Genomic DNA, 24,760 nt, shown 5'->3' with positions numbered 1-24,760 from the left:
GCTTAACTGCCTTCCTCAGCGCCCAAAGCGTCCCGTGAGTGAAATGACACGCTGCCTGTAGGTCCCTCATTTAATACGCTTGCTGGTGCAAGCTAGCTCCGCCCTTCTGATGAAGTCCTCGCACCTGTGAGCAGTCCCGAGTGTGGCGCAGGACTGCGGGTCCCAGAATGCAACTCAATAGATGTTTGGAACCTCGGTGCAGGGGAATGACTAGATTGAAGCAATGTCATTGCGGGCTGGTCGAGGAACAGCGTGAAACCTTTAGGATACTGTGATGTCAGTCCCGCTTTGGTATACCAACTAACAAGTGCCTCCTCCGGTCCCCCATTACCATCACAGCCACGTCGACCTGAGAGTCCATGAAGCAGGGGATGGGCCACAGTGAGCCCTACCCAGCATGGGATTAATAATCCCAAAACTGACAGCATTCCTCCTTGGTTTCGATTGCGGGCTCCCAGCCTATCCAACTAACGCTGGCAACACAAAGAACTGCAAGAGTCCAAAATCCCAGTGAGGCTGGTATTCCCAAAGCGCGATGGGGGGTCTCTGTAAAGCGTCCCTGGGTGGCGCTGAATTGATGCACAAAACTCCTTCCCGAAAAAAAGAGGAAGATTCCCAGGAGGAACAGGTAGGAGACGCTTGTTTATTGGTTTAATTGCGAATGCATTTCGGCAGCTTCACTGCCTTCCTCAGCGCCCAAAGCGTCCCGTGAGTGAAATGACACGCTGCCTGTAGGTCCCTCATTTAATACGCTATATATATATATATATATATAAGCGCAATCTGAGGGCTTACAGCGCTTTACTTTACACCACTTGGTGAATACTTGGTTCAAATTGTAAGGCCTGTTGAGTGGCCCCACTGTGGGAAGAGGGCCAGCGGACTACAAGGCACAGAAGGCTTTGCGATGTAGCCACGCCCACTGTGGCAGGTGCCAGTGATTATATGAGCAGACGCGGCCAGAAACTGCTCTTCCAGCCCTTCCTGAACAATGCCTCTGAAGAAAGGATTATTTCCTGAAACGCGTCAGGCTTTACATGTTCAAAGATTGCTCTGAAAGCTGTCAAGGAGCGAGCAGTGAAATGGATGCAAATAAACGTGCTGATCTGAATTTCGTGTGGCTTTGCTTCAAATTGGGGCTTCCTGTTTAGATTTTGATATATATATATATATATATATATATATATATATATATATATATATATGGGAAAATCGTTCACAGAAGACTACAGTAAAAAGGTTTATCCTCATTTCTGCGTTTCAAAATATCTATTCTCCAGGGAAAACGTGCATGGACATAAAACTTCTGCATGCAACACTCACCTTTTCACGTCAATGAGTAGTCTACATAATTTTTACCTTCTCAATAGCACCCTTCAGCTTGTTCATGTGTGATTCAAAGAGAGGAAAGTGGGAAAAGAAGAAATCCTGGAACTTTCTCTGTGACTCTTCCCTATCAGACAGGGAGAAAATTATGCTGATGGCAATTTTTTTCCTCCGGACCAGTGCAGGGTTCGAACTACAGCTTTCATCCGCCATGCTGAACGTCTCCTCTGTCGACCTAAAGAAAGAGCAAATGGATTTAGAAAATTATGTTTTAAAAAATTAAGTACTAAAAACAAGTCAATGTCTTTGGAACAAATGCCGAGGCTTTTCAGTTAGTTTGAATATTGTGTTTCCAGACAATATACACCTATGTTGTCTGAGCTTGAGGTAAACGGATCCTTAGGAGCTCATTTCGGATAGATAAATTAGTCAAATGCTTTAAACAATCAAATTCACCAACACTATTTTTTAAGAATTTCAAGTCATCCTTCACAATGTACTAAAGGTGCATTCTCATGTGAAATTAAGAAATTGAATATGGGCTTGGTAACTTTAAGAAACATTTAGCTCAAACCGTCAGTGGAAGGACTAGCTGGCATAGCTTGACAAACACCACACAAACAAGAGACTAAAAGCAGGCAACATTTAATATTTCTGTTTCAACTTGTATACAATGTATTACTGTGCCGCATTATGCATTTATGGCATGGCATCTTAAGTGGTAGGACTGAATAACGGAAGGCCAAATAAGATTTCAAATCTAGGCAAGATAAAGGAAAGATGAACAAATAGCAAATTGCTCTTTTTTTCAATATTACTATAAGACCCCAAAAGTAAGGCGGCTAGAACAGAAATGGGGTTCACCTTCTAGATGATGTATCAAACATGAAGAGAGGTGACAGGAACAAATAGGATTTGTCTGGGATAGTGCGGTATAGAGCTTTACTGCAGTGTTCTTATATAAACCAAGAGTCTGCCAAGAATATAGGTGAATAGAAAATAATAAACTGACTGAGCTGATTTTACCCACACATAAAACTCTCTTACGATACAACTGAAAGGACAAAGCCAAGGGAAAATGTGTGCTTCCAAGGGCAACTAGCTCCAGATAGCAAGAGACATTTGCCCTTCGCTTGTAATTTTCCAACCCAGTTTGTTTGGCCTGTTGTTTGGATATATATTCACATATTTAAATATAAAAGACCAGCTGACCAGATACTTTCCAAAACAAACACTTGTATTACAAACATTAAATATATAACACACCTTTAGTACTGTTTAATAAAGAACCTTAGCCTCTTTCAACAACTTAACTGACGAGACAAGACTCCTCTCTTATTAACTGAAGAGCAAATGTCAGGCCAATAAAGCAGTTTAAGTGTCACAAAGCAGTGGTAGGTGCTAGGCACCACATCCATAAATAGGCATATCTATAGAGGCTAAGAGTCAGATATTTTAATATAGTAGGGACAATACAAACATAATAATATAACTATTTTATTTTCAATGTCAACAAAATATTTTTGAGCAAGTAGATAAAGTGTTCCTTCAACAAAAGTAAATATATAAACTTGGCTCTTTTCTACATTGACATTTTCATGCACCTATCACTAAAGAACGGGTTACTTACCCTTACTGTATGGATAGAGTATCCGCCTGAAAGAGTGTTACCGGAGTTAAGTAACTTGTACTTCTGATAGATATTTCTAACTGCAGTTTCTTCACGGAATACATACCAAATCGGTACCGCCCGAGGGGGGGAGGGGTGTCTGTGGGGTGCCCTGCAGGACAGAATGGCCAAAATGCTCTTTCCGTCGCATCTGGCTGTCAAGCTAGTAGGGCTTTGGAGGACCCTTGTGTTGTGGTCTGTATGCTAGTCCTGGGCCCTGTGTTTGCCGGACATCTGATTCTGTCGCTGGGCAACATTGACATTCCAGTGATCATCAGTGACACAATAGTTAACTGGGTTGAGGGTTGGTGGAACGCTGGGGAGTGGTGAGTTATAGGCTAAGCTGTTATGTGGACTGGTGGTCTTTTTGTACCTCTGCTGAATAAACACTTGAAAACAGACACCGCTTTGGTTTTATAACTTCATCTTACCACCTTGTTAATAAACCTTATCACAGGTGGTGATTTCAACTAAAATGGTTGACCACGCTAATGCAATAAAGCCAAAAGAGCTCACAAATAACCTTTAAATGTGCCCACAGTGCATCCTTACTAGGCCAAAGACAAAACAAACAATAAAACATCCGACAGATTGGATTGCAGCTGATCTATGTTGTAGGCTCTACGCCAGGCCATACATTTGTTCCAGTGGCTGGTGTAAACAGGCTTTGTGGAAGGGCACCACATAGCAAGGATTACATTCACAACCACAGAAACTAGGTTGAAGGCAGGGCCCCACTCCACCCTACTTGTTGCAGTATCACCTGGCAGTGGTGTTGTCTGTAACAACTTGTACCTGCCTCTCCTTGACGGATGGAAAGAAAGACTTCAACACCAGGTGAATGGCACACAAATCCAACAGACAGATGTGGAATCGGGCTTTCACCAGAGATCAGATTCCTCTGACCTTCACCTGTCCCATATGACCCCTCAACCTAACAATGATGGAGTCGTCACCACCATCAGCTTTGGGTGGGGTAGGGAGAGGGGTCTGCCCCTTGTCAAACTGAGGTCAGGCAGCAACCACTGCAGAACTGTTGCAGTGTGCTACACAACCTGGGTGGAATCCAACAAGTTTCCTCAGTGCTGGGCCCGCTGAGACTTCAGAATCCAATGCCGATCCCGCACATGCCACCTGGCACAGTCAACTAACAGGATGCAGGAGTCCAAGAGGCCAACAAACCTCAGAACCACTCTCACTGAGACTCAGGACCGAGGCTTAAATATTGGGATCATAGACCGAAAATACTCACCTCATGACAGAAGGCCCTGAAATACACCATTTCCAAGATGGCTCTTATAAAATGAAGCCTCTGTGAAGGTGTCAGGTGTGACTTTAGCACGTTGAGGCCAGTGATGTCAGCTCTGTTGCCTTGAGGTGGTTTATGACAGACTGTGCAAGTCAGCTTTCAATAGACATTCGTCAAAGTAGGGGAAAACTGCCATCCTCAACCTTAGACCATGTAAAGCAACCACCTCCATCACTTTCCAGAACACCTAAGGTGTGTTGGTAAGGCCAGAGATGAGGATGGTAAAACTGCTCCGGACCTAACCTGAACCGGAGGTAACATCTATGGGGATGCAGGACGGTTAGATGAAATTATGTGCTCTGAACGTCTAAGGCTACAACCCAGTCATCCAGATCTAAGGGACACAGAACCCGGGCCAGCATTTTGAATGTGTCCTTCTGCAGAAAAGTGTTTAGAGGGTGAATATCTAAAATAGGAAGAAGACCTCTGTTCTTTTCTAGAGCAAGTAATAAACAATACAATACCAGATAGAAAAGGGTCTAAGGGAGAATTTATAGACCTGCACGGATAAGTCCCTAAACCATATATAATAACAACAAAGAATCCGCGGGTCTCTAAAAGACAAAGAAAAGCATATGCAGACCGGTAAGTAAAACAACGCCACAACAAAGGGGAACTCCTAATTACGAAAAAGGAATCCCATCAGCCACCTAGATGGCACACTTCATCATTTGGGATCTCCTCATGGTAGCAACTGAGTGCCACCACAGAGCCACCACTCCTTGCTGCTATATTAGGAGGGGCTCATGAATGTTTCAAATGAAATCCAAGGTTAAATAACCACAAAGTGATGAAGCTTAACAATACAGTGGGGAAGGTATGTGATGCAGTGTATGGATAAAGTGCATATATAATTAAACACCAGTAGAAGAAAAAGTTTATTGAGTATCTCGTGGTGTCAAATAGATAAAAACGCAGTAACAGCGCAATCTGAATAGATGTGCGAGCGTCCTAGTGAGACGGTCAACATGTTTCAGCCACCAATGATGATGAAAACAGGTTTTATCCATAATTGTTGTTGAGGAAATTAACATTTGACAAAGGTTGGAAATGTTATTGTATTGCATTTACAGATCGGTGATAAATATATGTACATCTTTTGTACTCTTTCTTTTTCCCCCCCACAGGAGTACAAATACCCTTGCTTGTAGCTCTGACACACAATAATACACAGGTACAAGGTTGTATTGTTTCTAATTATACGAGTTTGTGCGAACTGTTCACATGTTTTGATTGCTGTAGTTACAACAAGGTCCTAAAGAAAGCCATGATCAATGTAGGATCATTGGTGGCTGAAACATGTTGACCGTCTCACTAGCGCGCTCGCACATCTATTCAGATCGCGCTTTTAATGTGCTTTTATCTTTTTGACACCACAAGATACTCAATAAACTTTTTCTTCTCCTGGTAGTTAATTTTAAATGCACTTTATCCATACACTGCATCACATACCTTTACCACAGTATTTTTATGCTTCATCACTTTGTGGTTATTTTTTTTTTTTCACAACCAATTTTATTGAGCGTAAAAGTATCAAGAATGTGGCATCTTCACACACCAAGATCACCACAACAGCATCAATGCAGAGGTGACATACATAAGATTCACAAAGCTAGTGTCAATGAAGCTCAGCTTTAAAAATGCCCTAACAACCCATCCCAACCCCAACTACACCCCCACCCGTACCCACCATCCCCCCCCCACCACACATGTACAGAGGCAACACAAAAACGATTCACATAGAGGAAGCAGGTATAGTGCAACCAGGGTCGTGCCATTTGGGCCAGAAGAGTCACTGCGATCAAATGTCCTCCTCCTGCTCCGCCGGGGGTTCCAAGGTCAGGTCACGGTAGTCGGCCCACCGCCTCCAGATCTTGAAGTGTTTGCGTGGGCAGCCCCGCGCCTCAAAGACCGGTTTCTCAAGACCCATAAAGTAGTCCAGCCCAGCCTTCCACGCAGACAGGGGGGGGGCCCTCACAGATTTCCAGGCCCGAGCCAGGTCGCGCTTAGCAACCACCAGGCCCAGGAGCAGCAAGTGACGCTTGTATATGTTGCCCCCAACCCCTTCCATAATGTGCAGCAGGCCTAGCCTGTGGGTTCGAGGAAGATCCCAGCCCAGGACCTCAGCCAGGCAACTCCATACGCCCCTCCAGAATCCAGCCAGGCGACCACACGACCACACCGTATGTATCAGGGAGCCAGGCACTTCCCCACAGCGCAGGCACTCCGGTGACGCAATCAACCCAGCCTTCCACAGTCGTTCACGTGTGTAGTAGGCACGATGCAGGTATTTGAATTGTATCAGGCGAAGCCGGACCGCGATTGCGGTGCCGCGCGGGGACTCCAGCGCCTCCCTCCAGTCGTCCTCATCCAAGGCGCCCACGTCTACCTCCCATGCGTCCCGAAGGGAGCTAAGGGTGGACGAGCAGTGAGTAACAAGGGACCGATAAATCCCAGAGACCTTCTTGTCTCCCATGTCTCCCATAAACACTTTCGCCTCAATCGGGCTGAACTCCGGCAGGGAGTCGAGGCCGGCAATGCTTGGGGCGAGGGCATGCCTCAGCTGGAGGTAACGGAAGAACTGGGACTGAGGCATCTGGAACTCTACTCGGAGTTCCTCAAAGGATTTGAGGGTGGCGCCTGACATGACCTGGCCCAGTTGTGTAATTCCAATAGCCTCCCAACCCTCGAACCCGGCTAGGGCCGCCAGTTCCGGGAGCAGACCGTTGTGCCACAGCGGCGTTTCAGCCGTTAATTTGCCCCACCAACCCATGCGGCGCAAAGACTGCCGCCACACTGCAAAGACCACTTTTGTTACCGACGGCAACCCACGGCGTATACGGGCCGAGTAGAGAACGGTGTGGAGCGTACGGTCACCCATAAGATGTCTCTCCAGGGCATAGGCCGGGTCACTCCTGTCCCCGTACCACCATTCATTGAGGACAAGAAGATGTGACGCCTGGTAGTAGGAGAGGCGGTCGGATGTGGCCAAACCACCACAGTAAGTGGACAGAAAGCACGTCTTCAGGGCCACCCTGGCTGCACCGCCATCCCACAGGAAGCGGCTCAGCACAGAGTTCACCTGACGGAACCACTCCATGCCAATAGGGTGCGGGAAATGTTGGATTTGGTACAGCAGTCTCGGCAGCGCCACCATCTTAAAGATGGCCGACCTCCCAAAGATCGTAAGGGGCATTCTGGACCACGTCTTGACATCAGCCTGGACCCGTTCCCACACCGGCAAGACACTGCGTGCCCAGGCCACGGCTCGCGAAGTCGAGAGGAAAACACCCAAATATTTCAGGCCGTCCGTCGCCACGCGCAGGTCGGCGGCCCAAGGGTCGGCAACCGCTCCGCCACGTAGAACCCACAGGGTCGACTTAGACAAGTTAAGGCGGAGCCCTGAGACTTCGCCAAACCCCCGCATGATCTCCAATACACGAGGGCCCGAGCGCCGCAGGTCGGTAAGGAACAGGAGGACGTCGTCCGCGTAAAGCGCAATCCTATCCGTTAGAGTATCGTTCCAGACAAAGCCACGCAGATGGGCATCCATTCGTATCCGCGACGCCAGGGGCTCCATGGCCAGGGCAAACAGATAGGGGGACAGCGGGCAGCCCTGCCGAGTACCACGGCCGATCTGGAAGCGCCCCGAGACCGCACCGGCTACCCGGACCGACGCCGTAACATTAGTATACAGGAGACGGATATAGGACAAGAAGACGGGCCCTAGATTGAGGCGGGCCAACAAGGTGAACAAATACGCCCAACTCACCGAGTCAAAGGCCCGGTCCATGTCCGCGAGGAGCAGTGCGGCCCGTTCATCCCTAGCACCCATGGCGTCGATCGCTGCCTGCGCCCGCCGGATATTATGCCTGGTGGCCCTGTGCGGCATGAACCCGGCCTGGTCAGGGTGGACCAGGTCGGCGATGTGGGGCAGAAGGCGATTCGCCAGGGCTTTCGCCAAGATCTTGGCCTCGATGTTGAGGAGGGAGATTGGCCTGTAAGAGTCGTGTCGGTCCGGCGCCCTGCCAGGCTTCAAAAAGACCACAATCTCAGCATGACGCCAGTCAGGTGGCAACTCGCCTCTAGACCGCGCCGCCTCCAGGGCGCTGCGAAAGTGGGGTCCTAGTTGGACATGGAACTTTTTATAAAATTCGGCAGGATAACCGCTCGGGCCGGGCGCCTTCCCAGTATTCAATTGGCCAAGGGCCTCCCCAAGTTCCTCGGACGTTAGCGGGGCCTCCAAGGCCGTTCTAGTCTCCTCCGGAACTGCCTGCGGGAGCAGGTCGTCCAAGTAAGAGGCAATCTCGCCCTCCATCAATGGGTCACGAGGGGCGTATTGTGCCTCGTAGTAGCGGGCAAAGCTAGCCGCCAACCGATCCGGGTCGGTCATAACCGAGCCATCCTCCGCCGTAATGCCGGGTAGCTCAAGGGGCTGGAAAGTCGCCTGGCAAAGCCTATGTAGCATGGTGCAGGACTTATCGCCCCACTGATACACCCTGCTACGCGTGGCGAGCCACGCCTGCCGGGCCTCCTCATAGAGGACCGAGGAATATGTCTGCTGGGCCTGTAGGAGCTGTCGCACGACGCCATCGTCACCCCCGAGTCGACCACGCTGCTCCAGCTCCTCCACGCGGGCCGCGGCAGTCACAATGGCCTCCCGGCGCTCCCGCCGAGCGGCCGCACACCAAGCTATATCAATGCCCCGGATCGTGGGCTTCAGCGCCTCCCACACAACAATGGCATCGACATCCCCAACCAAGTTCTCGCGCCAGAAGTGGTCGATCTCTTCGCGTAAGTGCGCCACATACTCCGGCCGCTGCAACTGCCAGGCGGACATACGCCAACGAAAGGGTTGTCGTTTAGACGGGAGGGTTACGGTGGCCAGAACAGGGGAATGATCCGAGAGGCCCCTGGGGAGTATCGTGGCGTCCCTGACACGGCTCAGACAGGCACCCGGTACAAACAAATAATCGAGTCTCGAGAATGACCCATGCACCGCCGATACATACGTGAAGGCCTGCACTGCAGGATGAAAATGCCGCCACACATCGATCCAGCCCAGACTACGCACAGTCGCACACAACCGGGTGGGGGCAGCCGCGGGGGGGGGGGTCAGACACTACACGCGCTCGCCTCAGGCGGTCCAGGCCCACATCCATGACTTCATTCCAATCACCCCCCACCACAGTCAGGACCTCCGGGATTTCGTCCCACAGCGCAAACAGCCGCTCAGACAGTGCCCATTGCAGGGGGGGAGGGGCGTAAACACTGCCAAAGACCACCGGCTCGGAGCCCAGTAGGCCCTTAACAAAGACAAACCTTCCCTGAGGGTCAATCCATTGCTTCTCATGAACATAGGCCACCCTACGATGTATCAATATGGCCACCCCCCGTGATCCCCTCGCAAAGCCAGCATGATAGACCTGGTGATAACCGAACCTCTGGAGGCTAAGGGCCTTGGAGCCCAGCATGTGAGTTTCCTGAAGCAGGAGTACATCCACCATCTCCCTCTTCCCCCATCGCAGCACAGCCCCACGCTTGATCTTATCTAGGATACCCCGCACATTCCATGTTACCACCCGCAGGGTCTTCGAAGGAGACATAAGCGCAGCATCAGCCATTGTCAATATACAGTCCAAAATCTGGCCCTCCCTCCCACCCAGGTGCAACCCGCAAATCGACAAGAACCACAGCCTCAGACATGTGTGGACCCACCCCCCCAGCCCGCAAACTCAGCGCCCCCATCCCAACCCAGAACCCCCCCAACAAGTGCAACACCAGAACACCCTCCCAAGCCCCACACCCACCACCCCAATACCTCAGAAAACATTGAGGTATCTGTCGCGGTATGGAGAGACCCGGGCCCAAAACAGAGGACCCAGGGCCCGCCATACCAATGGATCCCCACAACCCCACAATGACACACACACACCACCCCCCCAACAACACTCACATCTGTGAGGGTCTGAGGCCCACGTATGGTACCCTCCGAACCCCACTGCGCCCCCATGACAATAACCAAAGTCTTCACATGGGAGCCGACTGGCACATCAAGGACAAAATGAAACAGTCTCACCAGCCTAAGCAGAGCAATTCAGTATGCAGCATACAAAGTGCGTGTAGGCCCAGCAGTGTTCAGCTGCCCGCATCGGAGTGTTCCGAGTCCCTGGCACCACCCGATTGCGATGCACAGGCGGAAGCCGATCTTTTCTTGGAACGAGACCTCCGATGGCGGCCCCTCCTGGGCGGGCGATCCGTCCGCTCCGGCGACGATCCCTGAGACCTGCCCGGGTCTAGCCCCGGCTGGGCATGGGGCCGGAGTCGCACCGCCTCATCGGTCCAGCGGAACACCTCCTCCGGCGACTCGAAGAAATGGGTCCGAGACTGATATATTACTCGCAGGCGAGCCGGATACAGGAGCGAGTATTGGAGCTTGAGGCCCCGAAGCTTAGCCTTAGCGTCCATGAAGGATTGCCTTTGCTGCTGCACCATTTTCGTGTAATCCGGGAAAATCATGATGGTATGATTCTCGAAGGCGAGGGAGCCCTTGTTCCTCGCCTCCCGCAGGATAACATCCCGGTCATGGTAGTTCAGTAGGCGAGCGATAACTGGCCGTGGGCGCTCACCCTCCGGTGGCCGCTGGGTCAGAGCCCTGTGGGCCCTCTCAATGACGAAGCACGTAGACAGTGCCCCTTCGGGGAGCCAGCTCTCCAGCCACCCGGTCAGGAACCGCTCCATGTTGTCCTTCTCGCACCGCTCTGGAAAACCAATGAAGCGGAGGTTGTTGCGCCGCGCGCGCCCTTCTGCATCTTCCACGCGGGCCGCCAGTGTCTTTTGGACGCTCTCCACCTCCGCTAGTCGCTTCTTCAGGCCACTAATGTCCGCCTCTGTCTCCGTGATACGGGTCTCGGCCCCAGCGATCCGCTCCACCGCGCTGCGAAGGTCCTGGCGCAGGAGCGCGACATCCGCCCCAACCGCTCCAATCTTGGCATCGAGCACGTCTCGGGACTGGGTGATGGCCGCCAGGATAGCTGCATTGTCCGGCCCGGGGCCGCCGCTACCACCGGCCGCCCCGGCGCCACCACTCGGCCCGGTGAATTTATCGATGGGGCCATGTTTAGGCGGGCCACCTCCCTTGTCCCTGGTCATGGCAAGCGTTGGGCAAGGCGGGCACCACCCCCGAACCTTCGGGCACTGCCACCAATCCTGAACGGGACGGCCCAGATGAGGCCCCAGGGAGGGACGGATGCGGGCCGGCTGCCGCGATCGGATGTCGCGGAAATCGAGGTCCCGGCGTCACCCCGGTAGGACAGGCCGCACCCACACTCGTCCCCACAGGCAGCCGTCCAGGGTATAATTGGAAGAATCTGCGGGTCCGCCGTCTGTGGGCAGCCGTATCCAGCGGGCCGAGCCAGGAGAGGCGGATCAGCTGCCCCACCGGCCACTAGTCTATCCCCGGCCGCCTCGGGGCACAAGGAACCCCGGTCTCCAGACTGTCGCGGGACCACGCCTCACCGCCACCGCTCGTTGGTCGTTCAGAGGGTGAGCCGATGGGTAAGAGCTGTTGGCACCGGCCCGATCTCCAGGTGATCGCGGTCAAAGAGATAAGCCAAGAGCGGCGTAGCGGATGCCACCCGCACCCGCCAGGTCGCAGCCGCCACCCGGCGTCACGAAACTCGAGGTCCCCGGTCTCCGGCCGGCCACCAGGCCGCACTCCGCCGCCGCCTCCCTCCGATCACAGGAAGGGAGGAATGACAGGATCAACACACCAAAGTAGACCGGAGGCTCCCTTAAATCGAAAGCAATCACTGGGCACCGACAGTGGGCTCGGAGGTCAGGATAAATGATCAAATTAAGTCCGGGCCGGCGGGAGCTCTACAAGGCTGCGACCGCCATCCCACTTTGTGGTTATTTAACCTTGGATTTCATTTGAAACATTCCTGAGCCCTCCTAATATACCAGCAAGGAGTGGTGGCTCTACGGTGGCACTCAGTTGCTACCATGAGGAGATCCCAAATGATGAAGTTTGCCATCTAGGTGGCTGTTTGGATTCCTTATTCTTAATTAAGAGTTCCCCTCTGCTGTGGTGTCGTGTGTGATTGTATTTCTTACCGGTCTGCATATGCTTTTCTTTGTCTTTTAGAGACCCGCGGATTCTTTGTTGCAAGTAATAAACAACCAATCCTTTCCTTTTCTGATGCAAGGGATTTTAAAAAAGTCTCAATTTGCGCATCCAGTACACTTCACTATGGCCCCTTTAAACAGTAAGGCTTGCATCTCTTGCAAAGAGATGGAAAGAGTTCCTCTGAAAGATACTCTGATGTAGTCGGAAGATGCAGAAGGTCACTAAAGAATTGAAAGTCATAGCCCCACTGAACGATGTAAAGGACCGATCGGTCAAATGTAATCGTTTGCCACCGTTGGAGGAAAAATCTGATCTAGCCTCTCGAAGGCTGGTTGTGTGCCACTATGGGCAAACTACAGTGGTTTGGATGCTGATGATGCAGGGGTAGCGGACTGGGAAGGTTTGTGCACTTGAGACCTATTTGCCAAACGTCATGAGTACCCCCAAAAGGGTCGAAATAGTTAGAGAAACTGACTGGCAGCAGAGGTCGAAAGTCACAAAGAACGTGTTGTCGTCCAGCACTCCTTGAAACTTTGCAGAGCAGAGTCAGCCTTCTCACCAAATAAGCGAAATCTGCTGAAAGGCATATCCATATTGGCTACCCTGGACATCTACAGAGAAGCCTGTAGACCTCATCCATGCATGACAGGAGCACCACCCTAATGTGACTTGTCGTTCCAAACAATCTGTGGTGTCCAGGGACAAATAAATTACATATTTGACCACATCATGACCATGCTCAATGGTTTGAGTCAGGGAGGCAAAAACTCCTCAGGAACCGCTGGCAAGGTCTTGATAACCAAGTCCCAGAGGCCATGTGCGTAATGTTCAAATAGGCAACTAGAACTGACCAACCTTAAGGCTAGGCTGTCAGATAAGAATATTTATTTCACAAATGCTTGAAACCTCTGATACTTGGTCAGGAAATATGGGGGTTGTGGGGTGTTAGCCATTGGATTTTAGGGATTGAATTAGGCTTCACCTTGCTAGTGGAAGCCTGTACAATCGACCCTGTAGACTAGGATAAATCAAGAAGAACACTCTGCCTAATAATTACTTTATATAGTGCAGTATGTCCCTGATATATACAAGACAGTCTTGAACAGGGTACCCTTCACATTATTAGTACCGAGAGCTTGTTAGTTAGAAATATCATATTTATTTGGATAATTTAATCAATATAGTAGGAAACAAGCATTTACAATGCAATAGGTCTCGGGTTAAATAAGTTTGAGCTATTGGCATTGCTAAATATTGCAACACCAACTGCAACAAAAGTCTATAAATTGTAGGCCCAAAAAATGTTTATTTATTTCTGTGGCAATGGTGGCATGCTGCGCTTTAGATGAATATGTTTAAAAGTAAAGTGCGCCATACCGCGATTGCTACATTAGTTAATTGTGGATGTGTTAACAATTGATGTGTGCACTGATGGCTGGTGGTGTGTGTGCCTGTAGAAATTGTGCACTGATACTGTGTGGTTGTGCGTGTGGTTGTGCGTGTGGTTGTGCGTGTGGTTGTGCGTGTGGTTGTGCGTGTGGTTGTGCGTGTGGTTGCGCGTGTGGTTGCGCGTGTGGTTGCGCGTGTGGTTGCGCGTGTGGTTGCGCGTGTGGTTGCGCGTGTGGTTGCGCGTGTGGTTGCGCGTGTGGTTGTGCGTGTGGTTGCGCGTGTGGTTATGCGTGTGGTTGCGCGTGTGTGTGTGTGTGTGTGGTTAGGTGTGGTTGTGTGTATTTATGTGTGTGTGGTAAACAGTTGTTTATTAATTCAATGTGCATTGAAAAATACTACACCTCACCCAAGCCATTCTTATAGCTTCAGGGGCTGGGAACAGTCTGAATTGCGGTATGAGAGTCTGGTGGCTCAGTGCACTAATGTGTCCAATGCAGGGGCCTGTGTTTGACCTCATGGTCACAGCTTCAAATCCTGGCGGGTCCACTCAGCCTTTCATCCTTCTGAGGTTGATAAAATGAGTACCATTGATTTGGGCAACAATAAACATGTTATTCAGCGCCAAGATATCTGTGGGTGAACGTGCGCTTTACGAATAGAAATGTTAGGTTATGTTTGCAGTTTGGAGGAAAATGTGTGAATTTTTGCAGCAATGTGGAAGGCTGTAGTATCCTCTGTGCCCCCATTCCCTGTACTTCTGAAGTGGTGTATTGAATGATCAAAAGGAATAATGTAAAAACATGTTGGTGTGTGTTCTGGAGTGGAAGCGAGGAGATGGGGACAGTTAAGAGGACTGATAGGACTGACCTGTTGATGTAACTACCTAAGGGCCAAACTTGCCACCTGTCTAAGTGGCTCTAGACTCTTGTATGAAGTCCCTGCGCTCTAACTTCAACAGACTTCCAATTCGCACGTTTGGCGCCATACATTTTTCACTTAAACTAAGTTCACTTAAAACCCCTTTGAAGTTATTTGCATATTACTCGCTACATTAAAAAGCACTTGTGCCTGCAGTAACAGAAACTCATTAAATAAAATATTGCTTACAGACTAAATAAGACATACAGTGTAGCAACTGATGTAAAAGGGCCAGTCCTCATGGGAGGTTACAAATGAAGACAGGGCGGTACAAAGGAGGGACTAACAAGCCTATTGACTAATCAGAACCCAAGCGTTTATGAAGGACAATGACACAAGCCAATTAAAAATATGGGTGGAGAGTGGGCGGGGCTTGGCGGGGCTTAAAGTGCATACTCGGAGAGCAGAGCATGCGCTGCGCAGGCTCAACCTAAAAAATAGTATCTCCGAAAGAGCAACTAGAGGAAGGACATATACCGGCAAGGAAGAAGTTATTCGCCCATGTTCCAGGGAAGGGGCACACAAAGAGGAAGTGTAGTGGGAAAACGTTGATCAAAGAGAAGCAAGGATATGAGAGCAATTAGAGCAACAATGGAGTCAACCAATGGTAAGCAGTAGGCAGTATCTATGCCCCCTGTAAGTAAACAAGATGCCTAGCAAGCAGCAGCACATGCACTGCATCAGGCAAGACCTAAAAAGCATATGTATGCATACTGCGTTGCTTCCCTGAAGGCATCGCTTTTCGCTTGCATTAACAGCCTTTTTGCGTCACTGAATCATCATCATCATCTTAAAACAGATTTATTTTGGACATGAAAATCATTGAAAAAGGACATGAAAAATGAACATTAAAGAGACTAAAAATGCAACAATAGATGGTATACTGGTGCGTTTCGAGATAGCATGCACATGGATGTGCACTGCTGTGCACTGCTCACTTCTGACTAGTGGAGAAGTTACGGCATGACGTCATGCCAGGTGAGCGTTGTGGGGGAAGGGAAACCTTTTAAAGAGTCATTTTCTTTCTGGATTTCCCTTCTCTTTCTGAAACGCAAGAGCAGCAACATTGTGGTAGGATCACCAGGGCTATAATTGGAAGCTTTTTCAATATTATATGTAACAAGCCATAGTTGCAGCTTATTTAACTTATGCAACTAATAACCATTGACAAAGCCAATAGTCCTTACTTGTTGTAGATATGATGTTACTTGTTGTATCACATATCTGGATGCAATAACAGAAACAGCAAAATACAAGATTTTTAGCGTGTGTTTTAAAGCCACGCCCCTAATTACACTGACCACGCCCCTTTGAGAGACCCCCCAGTTTTTTCATCCCACTTAAAGCCCTGAATACACCGCTTTGGCGTTATTTGCCTGCATCATTTCTACCAAGCTTTCCCTGGCGAAATGGTGCAGGCAACCATGGTGTGCACAAGTTGCATCCTGGTTCCTTAGGTTCATTGTGAGGTTTAGCGCCCCCACCAGAATGATGACCTTGAGTGTGGTCTCTGGAGAAATGAAAAAGAGCAGCTTGACGGGCACTTTGAGGTTTATCTGGTAAGAACTACGTAGGCACACCGAAAGCATTTGTCTGCCAAGATATGTTACTCTTTTGGTCGGCTGGCTCTCACACTACTTGGCTAAGGGAACTTTTTTCTGCTTATAAATAAACAGTTAGTGGAGCCATACTCCATCACTGCGCAGGCATTTGAGACGGTTTGGATATTAACGCGTGTTATTTCATTACCTCAGTTAAACAGATTACAGTTAAGCGCCCTGGCTGCGGGCCTCCTCGCTGCGCCTCTAAATCAAGTCGGGCTGTCCCAGAGCATGTATACAAAGGCGGCGGGCTTAGCAGCACCGAGCCGCGCGCCCGGTTTCACCCCACTCTCTCTCACTCTAGCATTAATGACGCTGCAAGTAACCGTTTATATTTAACAATTAGTCATCCGCACGAGCCCGAGATTCCTTGCGCAGCCAGTGATTGCCGAGCTGCTTTGCCCTCGCTGAAGCACCTGCAGCCTTTCCTTGGCGGTCACCTTGTAATCCGCCGAACTGCAGAGTTTCAGGCTCTGACCGCATACTTTCTGATGTAACCCGAGCTCCCTCGGTGAAACCGCGCGCTGCCGAGACTCCAATGGATTCTACCTCGGTGGTACAATGTCCTGTCGCATGACACAGACCCGTGCGCCGAGCACATGATGCAATCCCAGAGAAATCCGACTGGCACCAGAAAGAGCAGACGGCACCGAACTCCTTATTTGGGCAACGAGTCCGCAAAAAAAACCCACCAGCTTCCCAGGAGACAGCGCCTGGCCACAGCGCGCGTTCGCGTGCGCGTGGCACTTTCAAATCGCCATGCGCGCGGCCAGTGCTGTCCTCCTGGGAAGCTGAGCCGTTAACAATAAGGTCTCTGGCGAGAGCGAGCTTCGCTCGCTTCTAGCCGAGACCTAAAACATAAAAGGCGACAAATATGCACAGACTATTATAAACATCCTAAGCTGCACACACACAATCTTTCAGACAAACAAGCAAACACTGATTCAAACATACTCGGACATTCCATCAAGTAACAATACATAAAATAGTTCCAGACACAGTTATATAATACAATGCGAAGTGCCCATCACATAAAGACATCAGACAATATTGGATGATATGGAAAATCCAGGGTCGGTTGATTATCGTTACAAGGCACTGATATAGTCCATAGTTTAGTTTTTTTCTCCAAAGGAACGATGGAAGGAGAGGAGGCACAGAGCCTTCAGCGCCAACGCGTGTTTCGGTGTCAGACCCACATTTGGGTAACACCTTCTTCAGGACAACAATTTGTGTGCGAGCAAAGGAAATATGGAGCGCCTGGATTAGGATGCCAGGACGGCGGCCCAAGTCATGGAAAGATAGGCAATCTGTTAAAGTAAAAGGTGCACAGAGACTCCAAAGGAGACGCCAGCAAGGAAAACGATCCAGAGGATAATGGGCACAGCCAGTTTTTCAGTTTTTGGATTTTCCATATCATCCAACATTGTCTGATGTCTTTATATGATGTGAACTTCGCATTGTATCATATGACCGTGTCTGGCACTATTTTATGTATTGTTACTTGATGGAATGTCCGAGTATGTTTGAGTCAGTGTTTGCCTGTTCATCTGAAAGATTGTGTGTGTGCAGCTTAGGGTGTTTATAATAGTCTGTGGATATTTTTCGTCTTTTATGTTCTTCCTACTATATTGATTAAATAATCCAAATAAATATGATATTTCTAACTCACAAGCTCTCTGTACTAATAATGTGAAGGATACCCAGTTCAGGACTGTTCTGTATATATCAGTGATATACTGCACTATATAAAGTAATTCTTAGGCAGTGTTCTTCTTGATTGCTCCTTGATTGTTCCCCTGCTTTATCTGCCTTTTATTCGCCTCAGCTGCCCCCTTCCTTGTGAAACGTTGTCCTGAAGACTAGGACGTAGAGTCAAAAAATCAGGACTGTCTGGCTTCAGTCTGTGGCATCTGGCTACCTGCCTGTTTACCAGTAGCCAAGAACAGCGCTTGGGACAGGTGCCATATTGAAAGAGAAAAAAAAAGGGGAAAGAGGTACGGATCTGCATTCAAAGGCAAAGACTGAAAGTCAGTAACATTAGCAGGCAGGGGCACCGCATGCATGCGGCTCCGCTCTTGTTATTTCGGGGTGCAACTGAGTCATTGCAGAGTCACACGGCGCTTCTTGCTGGCACGCTAAATCCCGGCTGGGAAACCTTCCTATATCCAGTTTGAAAACTGGGGAGATTCTAAAGATGCGGAATCTGTAGTTAGAGGTATCCTTCAGAAACACACTGCTTAGTGGCATAGACATATCGGGTACCCTTGAAGTTGTGCGGTAAATGGATATGGACTTTAACTAGGGCTCTTTTTGTGCATTTGTATAGGGCAAACTGATTTAGTTACCACACTACTGTTTCTGTTGCTTTAGTCCTAGTTGGGTCAACAAAGAGCTCCTTCAAAGGCACAGTACCATTTTCGAGCTCCAATAAAAAAATCTCTCATTTACTGGTTACATACATACTCACATGGATGACAGACAGATGCTTGATTGGTGCATGACTGAGAAAATGGGGTTCAAGATATTTATCTGGGTCAGTGGCCCACTGCAGACTAACCCAGAAAAGACAAAAGTTTACTCGTGCAACAGGCATAATAGATTTCGCTATGTTTTTTTGCTGCTACAATGCACTGCTGATTCTTTTTGGGACGATAACGAAGCAACAGCATTCAACTTTGCAACATTTTAGCATGCACGGTCTTTCAAAACATGCATGGCAGGTAATCAAATATTGATGCAATGACATACATCTCCCATCAACCCCCTAAAAACCACACTGCACAGATCGAGAAAGTAGGAATACTTAAATATAAGTCTGTAAGTGTTCCACCTAAGTAGCATCCAACACTGAAAATCATTCTTGCAAATTTGGAAGCGTGCTATGATGTCGCACAGTGAGATCATATGTCGGCCATGAATAAGCTTCCTTATTAGGCTTAACTGTTTCATTGAGAGAGCAAGCAACTGGAGCTTTCTATGTTCTTGCAAAAGGAGCAGTACAATCTGTGTTGGTCATGCACGGTCTGGGCGCAAGAGCTGCACGCAGATACTGAACAGCGGTCTGGTATAGACATAGGGAGAGGGTCAAATAGTTACATAAAACTGTGCGCTTTCTTCGCAAGATACATTTTGTTAGGGATTGAAATCTTGAGGTCCTAAAGTACAGTTATGTAGCGACTGCTAAATTACTGTAACCCGGATAGTTGTGCATTATTGACTTACAAAACTGAAACACGCAAAGCTCAAACGAACATATAACATCCTAGTGATGAAGCCTTGCCCTCCTCTCATCACACCAACGTATGAAGTGGTGTGTGTGAGGCATTCTGACAGTTCACCCTTCTATGAATATTAATGGCATTTAAAATGAATAACAAATACAGAGCGGGTATATGGAAATAAGGTGTACATCTAAAAAGACTAAACAATTTCCAAGAAGGCGACGCAAAATCACCACAGATCCAAAACCCCTTCCTCTCACACACACATGCTTCTTCTCCTCTGCAGTTGCGTATCTTGACCCACACCAACCCAAACATTACTATTGGAAATGTAAAGTATGGTTCTTAAAGTCTGTATTTCCCCAATGCCAATCCTGGCAAGACTCACCAGCGAGGAATAATGCCATTCTCGACACTGGTCGTCTGGCTCCGCAGCCAGCGTCGCTTGTAGCTGCTGGCACAGCTACTGGTGAAAGAGGAACTTGGCGAAGGCAAAGGGGTGATTAGTAGGCTGCTCAGGGAGGCTGTGGAAAGAAGGGTGTTTGCAAGACAGCTTTACTAACAGGACACCATTTTAAAGATGAAAACATTAAGGAAGTTTGCTTACATCCAGCAGTATATGGCAAAAGGAGTACTATAGAATAATACATCTTTCTGGGGCCGAAGCTAGGAGGGTGAGTGCCTGGCGGTCGTGCCAGAAAGCATATACTTGGCTTCAATAAACTTATTTAAAAGTTGTGCCAAGTTTCAACTTCTGCTTTTTATCTCGCCCCATCTGTATTCTGCCATTAATTCTAAGCGATGTTTCACTTTTTTTTTTTTTTTGCTCTTCTCCATTTATTCTCATATCTCTACACCGGACTGCTTTTACCTCACATTAAACTGTGAATGGAAACAGTGAATCACTTCGCTCTTTCAGTGACCAGTAATCACATTTCACCATCTGAAATTGTACTAATGATTGCATTTATATAGCGCTTACTACCCCTGACGAGGCGTCGACGAGCTTTTTCGGTCTCCAGCACGCTACTCCGGAAACCATGAAGAATAGCAGTGAATTACTTTAGTAAAAATTAAAGTAATGTGAGTGGTGGATATGTTATTCAGTTATTCGATTGGGAAGGATAGTGAAGGGAAAATGTTTGCATTTACATAGTGCTTGCTACCCAGATGAGTTGTCGCACTTCTTCAGGAAGTAGCACACTACTCCGGAACCCTTAAAGGATCTGTGGTGAATTAGTATAGTGAAATATGAAACTAATTTGTCTTGTGAATATGTTAGTTATTTGGATTGAGAAGGATAGTGGAGTGATAGAAGAGGGAGAAGGTTTGCATTTTTATAGCGCTTGCTACCCCTGATGAGGTGTTGAAGATCTTTTAGATTAGTAGCACGCTGCTCCAGAACCCAAACAGGATTAGCGGTAATTAGTATAGGGAAGTATGCAATTAATTTGAGTGGTGGAATGTTAGCCTGTTAAATGGGATTGAAAAGGAATAGTGGAGGGATAAAAAGGAAGCAGGGCTAGAAAAGAGAAGGGGTCTAGTATCTTTTTTTGGGAGGGGGGTTTATAGCAGTAGGAGGGGGTTTGGGATGAGTAAATGGGAGGTGGAGGGTAGTTAGTATAGGGAAATATGAAATAATCATCACAGAAGTAGCGGTCCACTACACTGTTGTTACTCAAGTGTGTGTATGTGTCCTGCGTGGTATGCATGCTTAACGAGCACCGGGCACTGCTAATCCATAAAGCAAGGTCTGTATGTTTATGGGGTGAATGTTCTAAAGGTCTCCATGCCTTTCCTCTTCACGATGACCCCATTTGCGGGTCACACAGAGCCCGACCCTTCCGTACTCCGCTGCAGAGCTCGACAATTTAAAAACAACCTGCGGGGATAATCCAGAGAGCGCCAGACTGTACCTGAGCGCGCGATGCCGCTGTCCCGGTCTTCATTCTGTCCTCGGCTGGGCATGTCCACGGGGTTGCTATGCGCTGCACGGAATAAAAAGACCCGGTTAGGCACACCACGGGAAGCTGGCACAGCTGTTCTTTCTTTCAATGCTTTAAAGTAATGCAGCCCCGCGGAGCAGAGGGGAGGCAGGGGTCTTTCTAAACAAGCAATAGTCAAACCTATCAACACGTTCACTTCTGAAACATGGAAAAGTTCAAACCAATCATGGTTCGCCGTGAGTGGATGCAATTCGCTCATTAAGATCACACAGTGCAGCCATCATTAATCAACGTGATTTAGGAGAAAGCAGCTAAAAATCAACACGAGTTAAGGGGAGGGGAGAGGGAGACAGCTGGAGAAAAGAACAGAATGAACACAAAGAAGGAAAAGCGATAGGGGCAAGTAGTTGAAGAAAAAAAGACACGATCGACACAACGAAGAAATTAAGGCTAAACATAAATGACGGACGTAAAGGACCGGAGTGAAGATATAAAGGAAGGGATGCACTGATGACGGTGGAAGGAGGGATTATATTTGACAGTAAAGTGTTTAGCTGCACAAAGCTTTTGAGAGAGCGCAAACTGACCTAAATGTATGAGTGCATCACACTTACCTGTAGTAAGCACAAATCATGAGGAGAAATGCCATGAGTGCTAATAGTATCTGCAATTATATTCTGAATGTATAGCTAATGTAGAGATTTAAGTAGAAGTGGAACTAATACAGAAATGTGTGACACTATATGATTTTATTAGATGCGATTATTCCTGAATCCATGTCGTGTAGCTGCTAAAATGTAAGATGGCATGTGGTTAAACGCAGAATGTGGTAGGCCTCAGGGCCAGAGCTAGAAGGGAAGGGGAAGGTGTTTCCTTTCACGATATAGATTGTACTAATGTTTTGGTCATTGCATTAATGGGCCATGATTTATAGATGTGTTTACTGAATAATAGAATAAGAGTATTAACATGCTTTAATTAATGAAGAAGTTGAATGCTATAATCATTATGAGAAATGCTGTAGGCCTGAATTGTTTTAACGTTGGTTTACACGTACATGTCTGGGCCAAGAAATGTTGCGAACCTTTTTGGAAGTCTATGAGAGTTGGGATCTTGGCTGCAGATGTCTGTCTGCAAGAGAAAAGGGGGAATCCAATTATAAATAAAATGAATAGAGGTCTGTTCAGGAGACGGCCCAGACATGGAGGAGGGTTCTGGAATGTTTAAGGGGTATCAGCGGGCCGGAGAAGAGTCTGAGAAGCAAGGTCAACTCCAACGTATGAGGCCCAATACAAAGCAGCATGGAAAAAGCCAGAAGCTACACCACGTGAGGGGCGTCTCATGAGGGGCGTCTCAAATGTTGTTGACTGTTTTGTATTAGGGACAGCACCCCTGGGTGGAGTTAGAGCAGATACCTGAGGACCCTTTAGAGAGCGGATGGGTAGGCAGAGAGGGGTCATGACTGGAGAACTATAGGTTTTCACCAAGAGACTAAGAGTGAGTGACTTCCCTTGGGGGTCATTCACTGCTGACACCTTTGTTAGGTTGGGATTTAGTTAAGTAGGGATACCATCTAGAGCAGGGTAGGGACAGCCTAACCTGTGTGTTTTCCTCCAACTTAAATGAAGGAGAGATATGCGTCAATGCTGATAGCTTTATTATTCTTAGAACTTGTGTTAGTAATTTCCGTTGCTCGTCTGAGGGCTTTCAGAGAGCACATGTATGTAGTTGGACCTGTGTATCTCGTGAATCTCATTCTGAGATGCCTGTATTTGCAGCTTATCCTATCCTTACAATAAACTTTTGAAAGCTAGAAGTTGTTTGTGATCTTTTGGAGCGGGGTCCTTTATTGGGTGAACTAGCTTGGTAACAGAGGCACTTTCTTCCTTCAATGACAGGCAACAAAGGTTCAGTCGACCAGATCGGGGTTTAGATCAATAGTGATAAGGTATCGATCAAAATCTCGCCCTTCCAGTTGGTAGCAGAGGATGGTTGCCTTCTTGAGGACGGTGACCTAGGCCAGGTTAGCTTACCCCAAGGCCCCTAGAAATCGATGATCGGAAGAACCGCCCGCTGAAGAAGATCCGGATGACGTGAGACAGAAAAAGCAGCAGTATCGGTCGAGAGTGAGTATAAAGGGTCATGCGTGTTAGATTGCGGTGTTTTTGTATTGTATCTATGTTGTAATGTCTGGCGGAGTTGAATGTCTGTAGAGTGACTGTGGAACAGGTTGTGAGCGCGCGCAACCGGTGGAAATCTTAAGTTCAAGGAGAGCTTAAGTGGTTCGGGTGTATCGGACACCCAGAGTAATTGTCAAATAGTGTGAAGGGGGTCATGAGGTACCATTGATCACCCGAAAGACCGAGATAGGGGGAACGTAAGAGTGAGTGCGTGAGTAACGGACGCTGGTCGGAGGTTACTGTGTGTGTAAGCAACCTATCAGAGAGACGATAGACATTTCGTCAGTTGTGTTGACAATTACATATAGACTGTGGACGTACAGTCGAGGGAAGTGACCGCTTGGTCGGAAGTAGTCATTTTTCGGTGTATGAATGGGACGCATGCATGACCGGGAGACGAGTTGAGAAAGGAGGGGTGCTGCTGCGAAGCGGAGAAAAGTGACGTCAGGAAGTGTCGCGACGTGATTGGCCGACAGGAGAAAGACCGCGCTGTGATAGGCCAGCTAGCAAAGACGTCAGAAAGTGTCGCTCTGTGATTGGCCGACCGGAGAAAGACCGCGCTGCGATAGGCCAAGTTAGCAAAGCCGCGACAGGATTGGTGGATTGTCATCAGGAAGTAAACAGAGTAGCGAGGCTGGATATTGTGCGCATAATTATGAAGTGTTTTAAATGGCTGAGAGCGGCGTTTAAAAAAGAGAAGCGGGGATCGTATGAAGGGGAAGAAGCCCCGCCGGAGGGTACGCCGGCTCGTTACATGGCAGTGAATGTTGGGCTGCATACGATCCTTTGGATATCAGAGTGGAGTAAGATTACGGAAGGAAATGAGGAACTGACGTTCCCGAAGTACGGGACGTTCAGATTAGAGGTGTTACATCGATTAAAATCAGTCATGACCTCAATGAGACCCTTGCCTAGACCGACCCGGTTTGAAGCCCTTGATGCATGGATTAGGGCAGCGCATGAAAAAAATATGAACAGACGACAAGAAAGGGTGAAACGATCGGTAAGGGCAGTGCAGGATGCCAGGTGGGATGCGGATGCTAAAAGATGGAGAGTGCATAACATGGAAG

At 48.3% G+C, this 24,760-nt stretch overlaps 1 protein-coding gene across 4 annotated transcripts in view; it reads right to left on the bottom strand.

Annotated features, from left to right (window-relative positions):
• FNIP2 (folliculin interacting protein 2) overlaps positions 1–24,760 on the bottom strand; it is a 459,542-nt gene that overhangs the window by 122,575 nt on the left and 312,207 nt on the right. For all 4 annotated transcript variants that reach the window (XM_078676999.1, XM_078677002.1, XM_078677000.1 and 1 more), the window contains 3 exons: positions 21,481–21,552; positions 19,953–20,088; positions 1,360–1,561 (listed from right to left, as the gene is read on the bottom strand). In XM_078676999.1, the coding sequence (XP_078533125.1) occupies positions 1,360–1,561; positions 19,953–20,088; positions 21,481–21,552 (410 nt within the window). The remainder of the gene's footprint in view (positions 1–1,359; positions 1,562–19,952; positions 20,089–21,480; positions 21,553–24,760) is intronic.

Source organism: Lissotriton helveticus, chromosome 2_1, assembly GCF_964261635.1.
Source record: "Lissotriton helveticus chromosome 2_1, aLisHel1.1, whole genome shotgun sequence".
Lineage (NCBI taxonomy): Eukaryota > Metazoa > Chordata > Amphibia > Caudata > Salamandridae > Lissotriton > Lissotriton helveticus.
The sequence above is the reverse complement of the archived record's forward strand: the minus strand, read 5'-3'. Positions and strand labels throughout refer to the sequence as shown.